Here is a 15,509-nt window from a genome sequence, read left to right as displayed (position 1 = left end):
GCATCAAAATTGGCAAAGATGAAGTCAAGCTTTCGCTTTTTGCAGATGACATGATATTATACATGGAAAATCCGATAGACTCCACCAAAAGTCTGCTAGAACTGATACATGAATTCAGCAAAGTTGCAGGATACAAAATCAATGTACAGAAATCAGTTGCATTCTTATACACTAACAATGAAGCAACAGAAAGACAAATAAAGAAACTGATCCCATTCACAATTGCACCAAGAAGCATAAAATACCTAGGAATAAATCTAACCAAAGATGTAAAGGATCTGTATGCTGAAAACTATAGAAAGCTTATGAAGGTAATTGAAGAAGATTTAAAGAAATGGAAAGACATTCCCTGCTCATGGATTGGAAGAATAAATATTGTCAAAATGTCAATACTACCCAAAGCTATCTACACATTCAATGCAATCCCAATCAAAATTGCACCAGCATTCTTCTCGAAATTAGAACAAGCAATCCTAAAATTCATATGGAACCACAAAAGGCCCCGAATAGCCAAAGGAATTTTGAAGAAGAAGACCAAAGCAGGAGGCATCACAATCCCAGACTTTAGCCTCTACTACAAAGCTGTCATCATCAAGACAGCATGGTATTGGCACAAAAACAGACACACAGACCAATGGAATAGAATAGAAACCCCAGAACTAGACCCACAAACGTATGGCCAACTCATCTTTGACAAAGCAGGAAAGAACATCCAATGGAAAAAAGACAGCCTCTTTAACAAATGGTGCTGGGAGAACTGGACAGCAACATGCAGAAGGTTGAAACTAGACCACTTTCTCACACCATTTACAAAAATAAACTCAAAATGGATAAAGGACCTAAATGTGAGACAGGAAACCATCAGAACCTTAGAGGAGAAAGCAGGAAAAGACCTCTCTGACCTCAGCCGTAGCAATCTCTTACTCACCACATCCCCAAAGGCAAGGGAATTAAAAGCAAAAGTGAATTACTGGGACCTTATGAAGATAAAAAGCTTCTGCACAGCAAAGGAAACAACCAACAAAACTAAAAGGCAACCAACGGAATGGGAAAAGATATTTGCAAATGACATATCGGACAAAGGGCTAGTATCTAAAATCTATAAAGAGCTCACCAAACTCCACACCCGAAAAACAAATAACCCAGTGAAGAAATGGGCAGAAAACATGAATAGACACTTCTCTAAAGAAGACATCCAGATGGCCAACAGGCACATGAAAAGATGTTCAGCGTCGCTCCTTATCAGGAAAACACAAATCAAAACCACACTCAGGTATCACCTCACGCCAGTCAGAGTGGCCAAAATGAACAAATCAGGAGACTATAGATGCTGGAGAGGATGTGGAGAAACGGGAACCCTCTTGCACTGTTGGTGGGAATGCAAATTGGTGCAGCCGCTCTGGAAAGCAGTGTGGAGGTTCCTCAGAAAATTAAAAATAGACCTACCCTATGACCCAGCAATAGCACTGCTAGGAATTTACCCAAGGGATACAGGAGTGCTGATGCATAGGGGCACTTGTACCCCAATGTTCATAGCAGCACTCTCAACAATAGCCAAATTATGGAAAGAGCCTAAGTGTCCATCAACTGATGAATGGATAAAGAAATTGTGGTTTAGGGGCGCCTGGGTGGCGCAGTCGGTTAAGCGGCCGACTTCAGCCAGGTCACGATCTCGCGGTCCGTGAGTTCGAGCCCCGCGTCAGGCTCTGGGCTGATGGCTCAGAGCCTGGAGCCTGTTTCCGATTCTGTGTCTCCCTCTCTCTCTGCCCCTCCCCCGTTCATGCTCTGTCTCTCTCTGTCCCAAAAATAAATAAAAAACATTGAAAAAAAAAATTTTAAAAAATAAAAATTAAAAAAAAAAAAGAAATTGTGGTTTATATACACAATGGAATACTACGTGGCAATGAGAAAAAATGAAATATGGCCTTTTGTAGCAACGTGGATGGAACTGGAGAGTGTGATGCTAAGTGAAATAAGCCATACAGAGAAAGACAGATACCATATGGTTTCACTCTTATGTGGATCCTGAGAAACTTAACAGGAACCCATGGGGGAGGGGAAGGAAAAAAAAAAAAAAAAAGGACGTTAGAGTGGGAGAGAGCCAAAGCATAAGAGACTGTTGAAAACTGAGAACAAACTGAGGGTTGATGGGGGGTGGGAGGGAGGGGAGGGTGGGTGATGGGTATTGAGGAGGGCACCTTTTGGGATGAGCACTGGGTGTTGTATGGAAACCAATTTGTCAATAAACTTCATATATAAAAAAAAAATCAAATGGTATGATCTCACTTTTTAAATCACTGGTAATATTCCATTATATATTTATACCACATCTTCTTTATCCATTCATTTATTAATAAGCACTTGGGTTGCTTCCATATCTTTTCCATGAATAATGCTTCAGTAAACACTGGGGTGCATGTATCTTTTCAATTAGTGTTTTCATTTTAAGTTTTATTTTAACTCCAGTAGTGTTCAGCTGTACCATACAGTGATTCAACAATTCCATATGTTACTCAGTGCTCGTCATGAGAAATGTACTCTTTAGTCCCCATCACCTGTTTCACCCATTCCCCTGCCCACCTCCCTGCTGGTAACCATCAGTTTGTTCTCTATAGTGAAAAGTCTGCTTCTTGGTTTGTGTCTTTTTCCCCCCTTTTCTTATTTGTTTTGTTTCTTAACTTCCACATATGAGTGAAATCATATGGTAATTTGTCTTTCTCTGACTGACTTATTTCACTTAGCATAATACTCTCTAGCTCCATCTGTGTTGTTGCAAATAGCAAGATTTCATTCTTTTTTATGGCTGAATAGTATTTCTGTGTGTGTGTGTGTGTGTGAGAGAGAGAGAGAGAGAGAGAGAGAGAGAGAGAGAGAGAACCGTATCTTCTTTATCCATTCATCTATTAATGGACACTTGGACTACTTCTATAATTTGGCTATTATAAATAGTGCTGCAATAAACATATATCCTTTTGACTTGATGTCTTGTATTTTTTGGATAAATGTCCAGAATTTCGATGACTGGATCATATGATATTTCCAACTTTTTGAGGAACTTCCATAAATTGGTGTAATTGCACAAATTTACATGCCCACCAACAGTGCACAAGGGTTCCTTTTCCTCTGTATCTTTGCGAATATTTGTTATTATCTTTTTCATTCTGGCCATTCTGACAGGTGCGAGGTGATATCTCATTGTGGTTTTGATTTACATTTCCTCAAAGATGAGTGATGTTGAGCATCTTTTCATGTGTCTATTGGCTATCTATATGTCTTCTTTGGAGAAATGCCTGTTCATGTCTTCTGTCCATTTTTAAATTAGGCTTTTTTTTTTGGTGTTGAGTTGCATAAGTTCTTTATACACTTTGGACACTAAAACTTTATTAGATATGCCATTTGCAAATATCTTCTCCCATTCAGCAGACTTTGTTTTGTTGGTTGTTTCCTTTGCACTGCAGAAGCTTTTTATTTTGAGGTAGTCTCAATAGTTTATTTTTGCTTTTGTTTCCCATGCCTCAGGAGACATATCTAGGAAGATGTTACAGCTCCTCTCAGAGAAAGTACTGCCTGTGCTCTCTTCTAGGATTTTTATGGTTTCAGGTCTACATTTAGGTCTTTCCTCCATTTTGAATTTATTTTTGTGTATAGTATGAAAACTGATCTAGTTTCTTTCTTTTGCGTGTTGCTATCCAGTTTTCCCAATCCATTTGTTGAAAAGAGTGTCTTTTTCCCATTGGATATTCTTTCCCCTTTGTTGAAGATTAATTGGCCATATAGTTGTGGGTTTACTTCTGGGTTTTCTATTCTGTTCCTTTGATCTATATGTCTGATTCCATGGCAGTACCATACTGTTTAGATTGCTGTAGCAATCAAGTGCTGTGGAAAATGCTGTTGGTATTTTAATAGGGATTGAATTAAATCTGTATATTGCTTTGTGTACTTTGGACATTTTAACAATATCAGTTCTTCCAATCCTTGATCATGGAATATCTTTCCATTTGTTTGTGTTGTCTTCAATTTCCCTCACTGATATTTTATAGTTTTCAGAGTACAGGTCTTTCATATTACTTGGTTAAGTTTACTCAGATATTTTATTGTTTTTGATGCAGTTGTAAATGGTTATGTTTTCTTAATTTCTCTTTCTGCTATTTCATTATAAGTGTATAGAAATACAACTGATTTCCCTTGTATGTAACTGTTTTGTCTTGTGGCTTTAAAATTTTTGCTTTCTCATTACCTTTTGCCATTTTAATTATTATCTATCTTGGTGTGGACCTCCATGTGTTCATCTTCTTAGGGGCTCTCTGTGCTTCCTGGACTTGAATGCTATTTCCTTGTCCGGGAAGGGAAGTTTTCAGCTTTTAATTCTTCAAATAAGTTTCTTTCCTCTTTTCTCTATTTTCTCCTTCTGTACCCCCTATAACATGAATGTTATTATACTTAATGATGTTACTGAGTTCCCTTAACCATGCTTTAATTTTTATGATTCAGTTTTTCTTTTTTAAGTTCATCTTGTTTGCTTTCCATTACTCTGTCATCCAGATGCTGATTTGTTCAGCATTCTCTAATCTGCTGTTAGTTCTCCTGTATACTTTTATTTCAGTAATTGTATTATTCATCTCTGACTGGTTATTTGTTTATTTTATAATTCTTTGTTGAAGGTCTCATTGAGATCCACCACTATTTTTTCAAGTCCAGTGAATATCTTTATGACCATTACTTTGAATTATTTATCAGGCATATTATTTCTATTTCATTTAGATCTTTTACTATGATTTTGTCCAGTTCTTTCATTTGGGACATAGTCCTCTGCCCCATTTTGCCTAACTCTGTTTGTTTATAGGTATTAGGATGGACAGCTATGTCTCCTGGTATTAAAAGTAGTGGTCTTGTGAAGAAGAGGTTTTGTGGTGCCTGGTAGTCAATGTCCCCTGTTCACCAAAACCATGTGCTCCCGGGGTGTCTCCTGGATATTGGCTGTGTGAGCACTGCTGTTGTGGCTAATCCACTAGCTGACTGAACTTTCAGTCCAGTTAGCTGCAATGACTGGATTTACCTGCTGTGGTTTCACAGGACAGGGTTTGGTCCCTGTGCTTTTGTAAGGCATATCTGAGATAACCATGGGTTTCTTGACAGTTGGTGTTGGCAGTCAGGCTAGCTGTCAGTACTCTGTTTTCTGCAACTATGTACACACCAATTGGCAGAGTACTCTCCTTATGTGGCCCCCTGAGTAGCTTTTGTTGGTAGTTGGGGCTGGCAGTCAGATCAAATTTTCCATCTAGGATGGCTGTCACAGCAACAGGCACAGTAAACAGGGGGCTCTCTTTGAGTGGCCAGCTAAAATGCTCAGGTACTGGAAGTGCCCATGTGCTGGTGTTGAGGGTTATTCCCTGCTATCCCCAGGGTAGGAGTGACTTAGGAGTGGCATTGGTCCCTGCTGGGCTGTTTGCACAGTATATAAGGGCAGGAGCTCCTTTTGAGGAATGCCTGCTGAAGTGGAAGAGATGAAGTGGGTCTGCATGGAAACGTGACTTGGGGTGCATGGTGCTGGCAAGATAGCAGGTGTTCCTGCTGATATCCACAAGTGTCCAGCTAGGTTGGGGGAGGGGAAGAGAAATGATGTCTGCCAACACTTCTGTTCCTGAGGAAATTTCCTATTGATGCATGTCCCTCCAGCCCATGTTCTAAGATTAGTCAATAACTCTCCATGTATATTCCAGGCACTATTCAAACTGCGCTATATGTTGTGTTGAGTCAGTAGGGTTACTTATTATGCTAGCTCTTTAAGTAGAGGAGGTCTCAGTTTCCTATGGTCCTTTGGTCTCCCTGAAGCTAAGTCCACTGATTTTCAATGTACCCAGAGTTAGGCCCTCCAGATTTTCAAAGCTTGCCAAGTTAAGCTCCGTTGGTTTTCAAAGTCAGATGTTAGGAGGACTTGTCTTCCCAGTGCACATCCCCAGTGCTGCAGGTGCCTGGTGTAGGGTCTGGTCCTGTTGCTTCACCATGCTACGGTGTCCCTTCCATTTGTGGTTAGTCTTACGGGGCTTTGGTTCCCAACCATGTCCCTGCCCCTTTTCTTCTTTTCAATGTGGTCTCCTCTCCATGATTAATTGTGGAAGGTTTGTTCTGCCAATATTCACATCATTTTCAGAGTTAGTTTCACAGATACAGCTGTTATTTCGGCGTGTCTCTGGGATGAGGTGAGCTCAAGATTCTCCTATTCTTCTATCCTCCTGACCTCTGTCTTGTTCATTTTTCTAAAATTTGCAAATATTGTGTTGCTTCAAATTCCAAATAAGAAAATATTACCTACTGATGTTACGGCTAAATGTCAATGTAAAATCATTCACATAACTGATACAATATGTCAGATGTAATATATCTTAAAAGATATTTTAAATGTGTTATCATGAAGCTAAAGCATCTTGCAAGTCTCCATTACACAGGAGCAATGATATCTCTGAAATATGAGAGAGATGTTGGATAGGATGCAATTACCTTAATGGGTCCAAGATAATAGAAGAGCACAAATAAAGAAAAAATGAGGAAGTCCTGACCAGGCAACAAGCATTCTCTCAGGGACCTGTAGATATACACCATGGAGCCCTTAGACATACTGTTACTTTAGTTGTTGTTGTTGTTGTTGTTGTTTTACATTTGATCTTAATCTGACTTCCAAAATACTCTTTCCTATTGTGAAAGAATCACCTGATCTGCCAACATGTTTTACTAGCAGCATCATTCTTGCACTGTAAATAAGTAAACTGACATCCTGACTTATTAACAGGCCTCATTTAACCAAGTACCATGTGAGTGAATGGATAAAATAAGTTTCTCTCATGAAAAATTGATCACCAAATGCTAGGATATGTTGCATCCAAATGTGTTCACACTATGAGCTCAGACTTTCGGCTTTTCTTTCTAACACTACTGTTTAATTGTTACATCATGCATACAGCATGCTATAGACACTTACTGAGTGAATCAAGTGAATAAAAACTATTCTGGCTAAAAGTCAACTGAAAGGTTTTGAGTAGCTAATGATACCAGATTACTTTATATACATGAGTCCTTTCAAAAAGATCAATATATATGGTTCACTGACCATTTTCATCATTCATACACTATGTAGACCAAGCAAATATAGTTTAAAAGAGCACAATCATTTGCTAATCGAAATTATCAAAAGAGATTATCAAATAAGCTTCCCTTATTGTTACAGGTAATAGAAACAGTACCTGTAATACTGGTAGATGCCATCATTCTTTTTTACTTACATACAAATTACATTTTGGAATTATTAAAAAAGTTGCCACTAAATTCAGTGTAAAAATTTTCTCTCACTGTTTTTGGAAATGTGAGGATGAAATAGCTTCACAGAGAAGTGTTTCAACTTAAAATGTACACTAGCTTTTACCCAAAGTGAATTAATTATATTTTAAGCTATAACTGGTTATTTTCTAAATTTGCCAACTGATAGTAGAATGTTTTTAAATAGTAAAGAACCTCCAAAATGCAAAAAATATAAACTGTATCAATCAAAATCAAAGAAATCGCTTTTCCAAATAACATAAAAACTAAGAAAAGTTAAACACATATTACTCATATTTTTAAACAGAAGTTCAATGCTATTGCAATAATTTAATAGAGATCTATCAAATTTGATAACCACTTTACAGCAAGTTTTAAAAATTCAGAAGTTTTCTAACAGAAAAAAATTACCTGTCCAAGACTTTCAGTAACAATGGAGCTAATAAGAACCTGGTTATTTGGAATTTTCTATAAAATTACTTTATCTCCATTAGAATAGTGAATTTTATTAATTTTTATCAAAGTGTATTTTTTAAAAGATTCAACAAACAGGAACCTATTTTTCTTTCTGTTTCACATAACCTTGAATTTTCAGTAACAAGTATTTCAAACATTTCAGGTAAAATAATAACAAATATATTAAGGCAAATTGAGAAAAAAATTCTTTAAAAAAGGCTGTTGAATTTACTTGTAGACCAAAAGCATATGTTCAATTCTTGATTAGATACTGGTAAAATAAACTGGTCTAAAAAAGCATAAGGATATTTTTGGTGTGAAGAGATTGTAATTTAAAAAACTGCTTTATTTTTACTTATGGGATTAATGCTTCCACAAGTAATGGCTACCCATGTGTTCTCCTGGCTCTGCAGTCTCAGATTTAGCCAAGTGAAAAATGCATCCTTGTAATTCTTTCAACCTCTAGGCTCCTATGGAGCTGTGCTAAGGAAGCAAACTAGTTATTAAATAAAGTGACTTAAATCCCTTCATGATGGTACAATCCAAATTCTGTTATCTGCTTTGTCTGAGTATAAATTAGAGAAAATAGTGACTGGAAGAAATTCATTTCTCTATGTCCAAATTATTTACATATGTTTATCAATTATGTTTCTTAATTAACTTTAAGCACCCCACTGTACTCTGAATACTATTTTGACATATTATATGAATAGAAACATCCAGTTTTATTTTCAACCATTTGAAGTTTGTTAAATTTGGTTAAATTAGCACTTAGAATGGAAGACACACTTTTACACACAATTTGTTTTTCTCTGAACTACTATAACATCTGTGCTTTAACATACAAACTTATGCTCTTCCTTAATTGTTTCAATCACGTAATTCTTGAATCATCAAGACTCAAAGTATTATCTACGACTATTGTATTTCCATAGCACACAGTAGGGTCCTACACAAGCAACATATTATTTAGGATCCTAGATAAGTATTTCACACTGCTGAAATGCATACTATAACATGCTGTTTAGACAATACTTAATTTACTGAACAGGCCTTAACAGTTTTCCTAGTACAACAAATATGGTAAAATTTCCATTTCATGCTATTATATACAAATTATTATTACCTGGCAATGATTTAGACCACTTGACTACTGAAAGAAGTTGTCTCTCGCCTAGATGATTAAGACTTGTCAGCAAAGAACTGGAGGTATCAGGTTTGGTGTTGTCATGTCCTGCATAGATCACATCTGGTTCAATGCTCATTAGCAGGTTAATCAATGGGGGGATCAACTGTATGTCTTGATTTGGTGAAAAAGCGATTCTCTGGCTTAGGGCTTGGCTTTCATTTGGAATGCCCACAGGCTGTGGGAGAGCAACGGCATCCAATGCTCTCATAACTCTGACTTTATTGAACTTTTTAAACTTTCGACCTACACAAAAGAAAAAAAGATCGTATAAATACATATCATCCAAATCTTTCAGCAGACTGTTATTTTTCTTAACAGAAATTAGAATTATAATTCTATAATTAGAATTATAGTTTAGGAGGTTTTAGCATCAATCTAATAAGATGAAATTGAATAAATAAAATGTTAGGTCTCAGATTTGGATTAAAGAATTAATTACACCAGGGGCACCTGGGTGGCTCAGTCAAGCATCCGACCCCTCGTTTTGGATCAGGTCATGATCTCATGGTTTGTGGATTTGAGCCCTGTGTTGGGTGTGTGTTGGCGGCATGAGGCCTGCTTGGGACTTTCTCTTCCTCTCTCTCTGCCCCTACTCCACTTGCATGCTCTCTTTCTCACACACCCTCAAAATAAATAAACTTAAAAAAAATAATTACACCACCATTTGGCAGGTTGGTGTGGTGTGAAATATTTACACCAGTATCCAATGGAGGATTATGAAGTTTTGCAGCAACATGAAAAGACAAATGGCTTTTAGTAAAGACTAAGCTCATTATTGGTAAATATTTTGACAGGATTGCCTTCCAAAAGCTAATGCTACAGCCTACATTACTTAAAACATAATTTTCAGTAAATACCGAATCTTGTTTTGGGTTTCATTCCTTTAGGAATGTGTTGAGAGTAATATAAGATGATGGATGGGTTAGGAGGATCCTGGACTCACTTTGTCCTCCAGACATACCAAGATAACAGCTATATTTATTCAACTAACTCTGAAAATGATCTGAAGACTGGCAGAACAGAACTTCCACAGTTGTTCATGGAGAGGAGGGCACACTGAAAAGTGTAGGAGGGGGGCGCCTGGGTGGCTCAGTCGGTTAAGCGTCCGACTTCGGCTCAGGTCATGATCTCCTGGTCTGTGAGTTCAAGCCCCGCATCGGGATCTGTGCTGACAGCTCAGAGCCTGGAGCCTGCTTCAGATTCTGTGTTTCCCTCTCTCTCTGACCCTCCCCCATTCATGCTCTGTCTCTCTCTATATCAAAAATAAACATTAAAAAAAAAATTAAAAAAATAAAAAGAAAAGTGTAGGAGGAGTGGAAACACAGCTGGGAACTAAATATTTTGTGGTATTGACACAAATGGGAGGGACATCACAAGCATGGAAAAGCAAGAGGATCTGACCCCACACTAGGCACCACCTGCATTGGGCACCTGTGCCAGGAAGATGAGTCCATATAACATTGGGCTTTCAATATCAGCATGGTTTAACATGAAGAGCTTTAAAAATCAGTGGGCTTAAAGCCCATCCTTGTGGGAACTAGTGCAAATATTCTCCATCTACCTTGCTAAAACTGTGTACTCAACTGCTGAGTTTCCCTGTAGAGACTCACTCCACCTAACCCCACCTGCCTCAGTAGGCATCCATCAATCCATGTGGCTCTGGGAAGCAGAAGGAAGATAACTTCATATACCAGCATGTCCACAGTCCTAGCAGCCCAGCCTCTTGGCTACCTGCACAGGAAACAAGCCTTACCCCTTATATACCTGAAACTGTGTCAGAGTGGCTAATTGTAGACATTTGGTCTGACTGCTGGCCCCATCCACTAATAAGCCCATTATGACCTCAGACAAGACCATCAAAGATCGAAGACCGAACCCTGTCCAGTGTGCCCACAGCAGGTCATTGCAGCTGGTTGGGCTGAAAGTAACTGCAAATCATCCACAACAGTAGGGTATACACAGCTCTTACAGGGGCATCCCTGGAGCACTTGGTTTTGGTGACCAGGATGGTTTATACTATAGGGTACCACAGGACCTCTTCTTCACAAGGCCATTACTTAATACCAGAAAACATACATGACCTACCTAATACACATAAACAAACACAGAGAGGCAAAATTACGAGATAGAGAAATATCTTCCAAATGAAGGAACAAGACAAAAGCACAGCAAAACATCTAAATGAAATGAAAATAACCAATATGTCTGATAAATAATTCAATTATTGGCCACAAACATACTCACTGGACTTGAGAAGAGTGTAGATGATTTGTTAGATCTTCAACAAAGAGATGGAAAATACAAAAAGAAACAGTCATAAATAAAGAATTCATAACTGAAATAAAAAATACACTAGAGGGGGCACCTGGGTGGCGCAGTCGGTTAAGCGTCCGACTTCAGCCAGGTCACGATCTTGCGGTCCGTGAGTTCGAGCCCCGCGTCGGGCTCTGGGCTGATGGCTCGGAGCCTGGAGACTGTTTCCGATTCTGTGTCTCCCTCTCTCTCTGCCCCTCCCCCGTTCATGCTCTGTCTCTCTCTGTCCCAAAAATAAATAAAAACGTTGAAAAAAAAAATACACTAGAGGAAATCAACAACAGATTGGAGGATGCAGAATAACACATCAGAGATCTGGAAGACAGTGTAATGGAAAGCAACCAGGCTTAACAAGAAAGGGAAAAAGGAATAAAAAATGAGAAGAGGTTAAGGAAACTCAGTGGCATTATCAAGAGTGATAATATTTGCATTATAATAATCACTAAAGGAAATGAGAAAATAAAAAGGGCAGAAAAGTTACTTCAATAAATAATAGCTGAAAATCACCTTAATCTGAGCAAAAAAATACATCCAAGTCCAGGAAAACAGAGATCCCCTAACAAGATGAACCTAAAGAAGTCCACACCAAGATAGGTAATTATAATGGTAAAAAAGTAATGGTAAAGCAAAATTTTAAAAGCAGAAACAGAAAACAGTTACATGTGAGGGAAACTCCATAAGGCTGTAAGTTGATTTTCAAATAGAAACTTTGCAAGACAGAAGGGAATGACGTGATGTATTCAAAGTAGTGAAAAAAAAAGACCTACTATCAAGAATATTCTACTGGTAGATTATAATTCAGAATTGAAGGAGAGATAAAGTGTTTCACAGACAAACATAAGTCAAAGGAGTTCATCACACAAAACTAACCTTATAAGAAATGCTGAAGGAAATTTTTTGAGTGGAAAGAAAAGGTCAGAGCTATAAGAAAATTATGAAAGAAAAAATTCACAGGTATAAGCAAACATACAGTAAAGGTTATTAATCACTTATAAAACCAATATGAAGACTAAAATACAAAAGTAGTAAAATAACATATCTATAATAATCAGTCAAGGGATACACAAAAATATGTAATATATGGCATCATATACATAAAACATGGATGAGGAAGTATAATTTAGTGCTTGTAGAATGTGTTCAAATTTAAGTGACCATCAACTTAATATAGACTGCTCTAATGTTATATCTGAAACCAATGGTAACCTTACAAATTAAAAAAAAAAAACTATCACAGATATACACAAAAAAGAAAGAAATCCAAGCATTACACTAAAGACAGACATCAAATCATAAGATAAGAAGAAAGGAACAGAAAAGAAATGTAAAAAAAACCTGAAAACAATGAACAAAATGGCAAAAATTACATACCTATCAATAAGTATAAATGGACTAAATGCTCCAATCAAAATACACAGGGTGAATGAATGGATAAAAAAAAACAACACCCAACTCTATTCTGCCTAGAAGAGACTCACATCAGACCTAAAGACACATACCAACTAAACATAAAAGGGAAAAACATGTATCATGCAAAAGGAGTCGGAAAAAAAAGGGAAGCAATATTTATATCAGACAAAATAGACTTCAAAAGAAAAAGAAGGACACTACATTTCAATAAAGGAATCCATTCAGTGAGAAGATACAAAAACTGTAAATATCTATTCACCCAACATAGAAGCACCTAAATATATAAAGCAAATATTAGCAGACTCGAAGAGATTAACAGCAATACAATAACATTAGGGGACATAGTATCCCATTTACATCAATGGATAGATCATTCAGGCATAAAATTAACACAGAAATAGTGATTCTGAATGACACACAGCCCAGATGGACCTAATAGATATACACAGAACAGTCCACCCAAACACAGCAGAATACACATACTTTTCACATACACATGGAATATTCTCCAGAAGAGATCACGTGTTAGACCACAAAACAATTCTCAATAAATTTGAAAAGACTGAAATATCAAGTGTCTTTTATGACCACAATAATGTAGAACTAGAAATCAGTAACAAGATAAAACTGGAAAGAACACAAACACATGGAGGCTAAACAATTTATAGGGCAACCAAAAAAATCACAGAGGAAATAAAAACAATACATGGAGAGAAATGAAAATGAAAACAGAATGACCCAAAATCTTTGGGATGCATGTAAAGCAGTTCTAAGAGGAAAGTTTATAGCAATACAGGCTTACCTCAAGAAACAAGAAAAATTACAAGTAAACAACACAACCTTACAATTGAAGGAACTAGAAAAAGAAGAACAAACAGATCCCTATGCTAGTAGAAGGAAAGAAATAATAAAGATTGTAGCAGAATAAAAAAAATCAGACTAAAAAACAAAACAAACAAGAGTAAAGATCAATGAAACTAAGAGCTTATTTTTAGAAAAGTAAACAAAATTTATAAAACTTTATCCAGAATCATCAAGGAAAAAGAGAGAGGATTTAAATAAATAGAAGCAGAAATAAAAGAGGAGAAGTAACAATTGACACCAAGGAAATACAACAGAGTATAAGACTGCTACAAAAAATTATATGCTAACAAATTGTACAACCTAGTAGAAATCGATAAATATCTGGAAACATAAACAATCTCCCAAACTGAATCAGGAAGAAAAGGAAAGTAGAACAGACATTACTAGCAATGAAACTGAATAAGTGATCTAAAAAGCTCCTAACAAACAAAAGTCCAGGACCAGATGGCCAATGAATTCTATGAAACATTTAAAGAAAATTGAATACCCATTATTTTCAAATTATTCCAAAAAATTAAAGAGGGAGAAAAACTTACAAATTCATTCAATGAGGCCAGCATTAACCTGATACTAAAACCAAAAGAGGTACTACAAGGAAAGAAAACTAAGGGCTATGAACATAGATGCAAAAATTCTTAACAAAATATTAGCAAGCAGAATTCAAGGATACATTAAAAATTATTCACCACAATCAAGTGAGATTTATTCCAGGGATACAAGGGTGGTTCAATATTCACAAATCAATCAAAATGATAACTTCAAATAACCAAGGATAAAAACTATATAATGACCTCAGTGGGTACAGGAAAAGCATCTGACAAAATATACAGCATATATTCATGTTAAAAACTTTCAAAAAAGTGGATTTAGAAGGAATGTACTTCAATATAATAAAGGTCATATATGAAAAACCCACAGCTAACATCATACCCATGAAAAACACAGAACATTTCCTCTATGATCAGGATCAAGACGAGGATGTCCTGTCTCATCAGTGTTATTCAACATAGTACTGGAAATCCTAGCAACAGCAATCAGACAAGAAAAAGAAGCAAAAGGCATCTAAATGGGTAAGGAAGAAGTAAGACTGTCACAAATTTAGATGACATGATACTATTTATAGGAAACCCTCAGGATTCCACTAAAAACTATTAGAAGTAATAAATTAATTCAGTAAAGTTTTAGAATTCATAATTAACATACAGGAATCTATTACATTTTTATATACTGGTAATGAAGTAGCAGGAAGAGAAATGTAGAAAACAATTCCATTTACAATCATATCAAAAAGAATAAAATACCTAGGAAAAAATTTAATGAAACAGATGAAAGACCTGAACTCTGAAATTATACAGCATTGTTCAAAGAAAATGATGACAAAAACAAATAGAAACATAATGCTTATGGATTTGAATAATTAATATTGTTAAAATGTCCAAACAACCTAAAACAACTTACAGATTTGATGCAATCTCTACCAAAATAGCAATAGTATTTTTCACAGAACTAGAACAAATAATCTTATAATTTGTATGGAAACACAAAATGCCCTGAATAGTCAAAGAAATGTTGACGAAGAACAAAGCTAGAGATATATCAATTCCAGATTTCAGGATATACTACAAAGCTAGCCTAATGAAAATATTATGGTACTGGCACATAAATAAACTACACTCATCAATGAAACACAGTAGAGTACAGAAATAAAGCCCCACCTATAGTCAATTAATCTACCATATAGGAGGTAAAAATATACAATGGGGAAAATACAGTCTCTTCAATAAACAGTGCTGGGAAAACTGGACAGCTACATGCAAAGGAACTGGACCACTTATACCATATACAAAAATAAACTCAAAATGGATTAAAGACCTAAATGTGAGACATGAAACCACAAAATTGCTATCAGAAAATATAGATAGTAATCTTATTTAATAAATACAATTTATTGTTTTTCGTTCTAATT

The 15,509-nt window shown here is 36.3% G+C and overlaps 1 protein-coding gene across 2 annotated transcripts in view; it reads right to left on the bottom strand.

The window, feature by feature from the left end:
• PGR (progesterone receptor) overlaps positions 1 to 15,509 on the bottom strand; it is a 120,247-nt gene that overhangs the window by 35,913 nt on the left and 68,825 nt on the right. The window contains exon 4 of one of the 2 annotated variants that reach the window (XM_047071487.1): positions 8,894 to 9,199. The exons of the other annotated variant lie outside the window; for it this stretch is intronic. Within the exon in view, the coding sequence (XP_046927443.1) occupies positions 8,894 to 9,199 (306 nt within the window). The remainder of the gene's footprint in view (positions 1 to 8,893; positions 9,200 to 15,509) is intronic. 2 annotated transcript variants of the gene reach the window in all.

The sequence above is a fragment of the Lynx rufus genome, unplaced genomic scaffold (assembly GCF_022079265.1).
Source record: "Lynx rufus isolate CCGP_SWC_20201006 ecotype Redwood Valley unplaced genomic scaffold, mLynRuf1.p SCAF_9, whole genome shotgun sequence".
Classification (NCBI taxonomy): domain Eukaryota; kingdom Metazoa; phylum Chordata; class Mammalia; order Carnivora; family Felidae; genus Lynx; species Lynx rufus.
The sequence above is the reverse complement of the archived record's forward strand: the minus strand, read 5'-3'. Positions and strand labels throughout refer to the sequence as shown.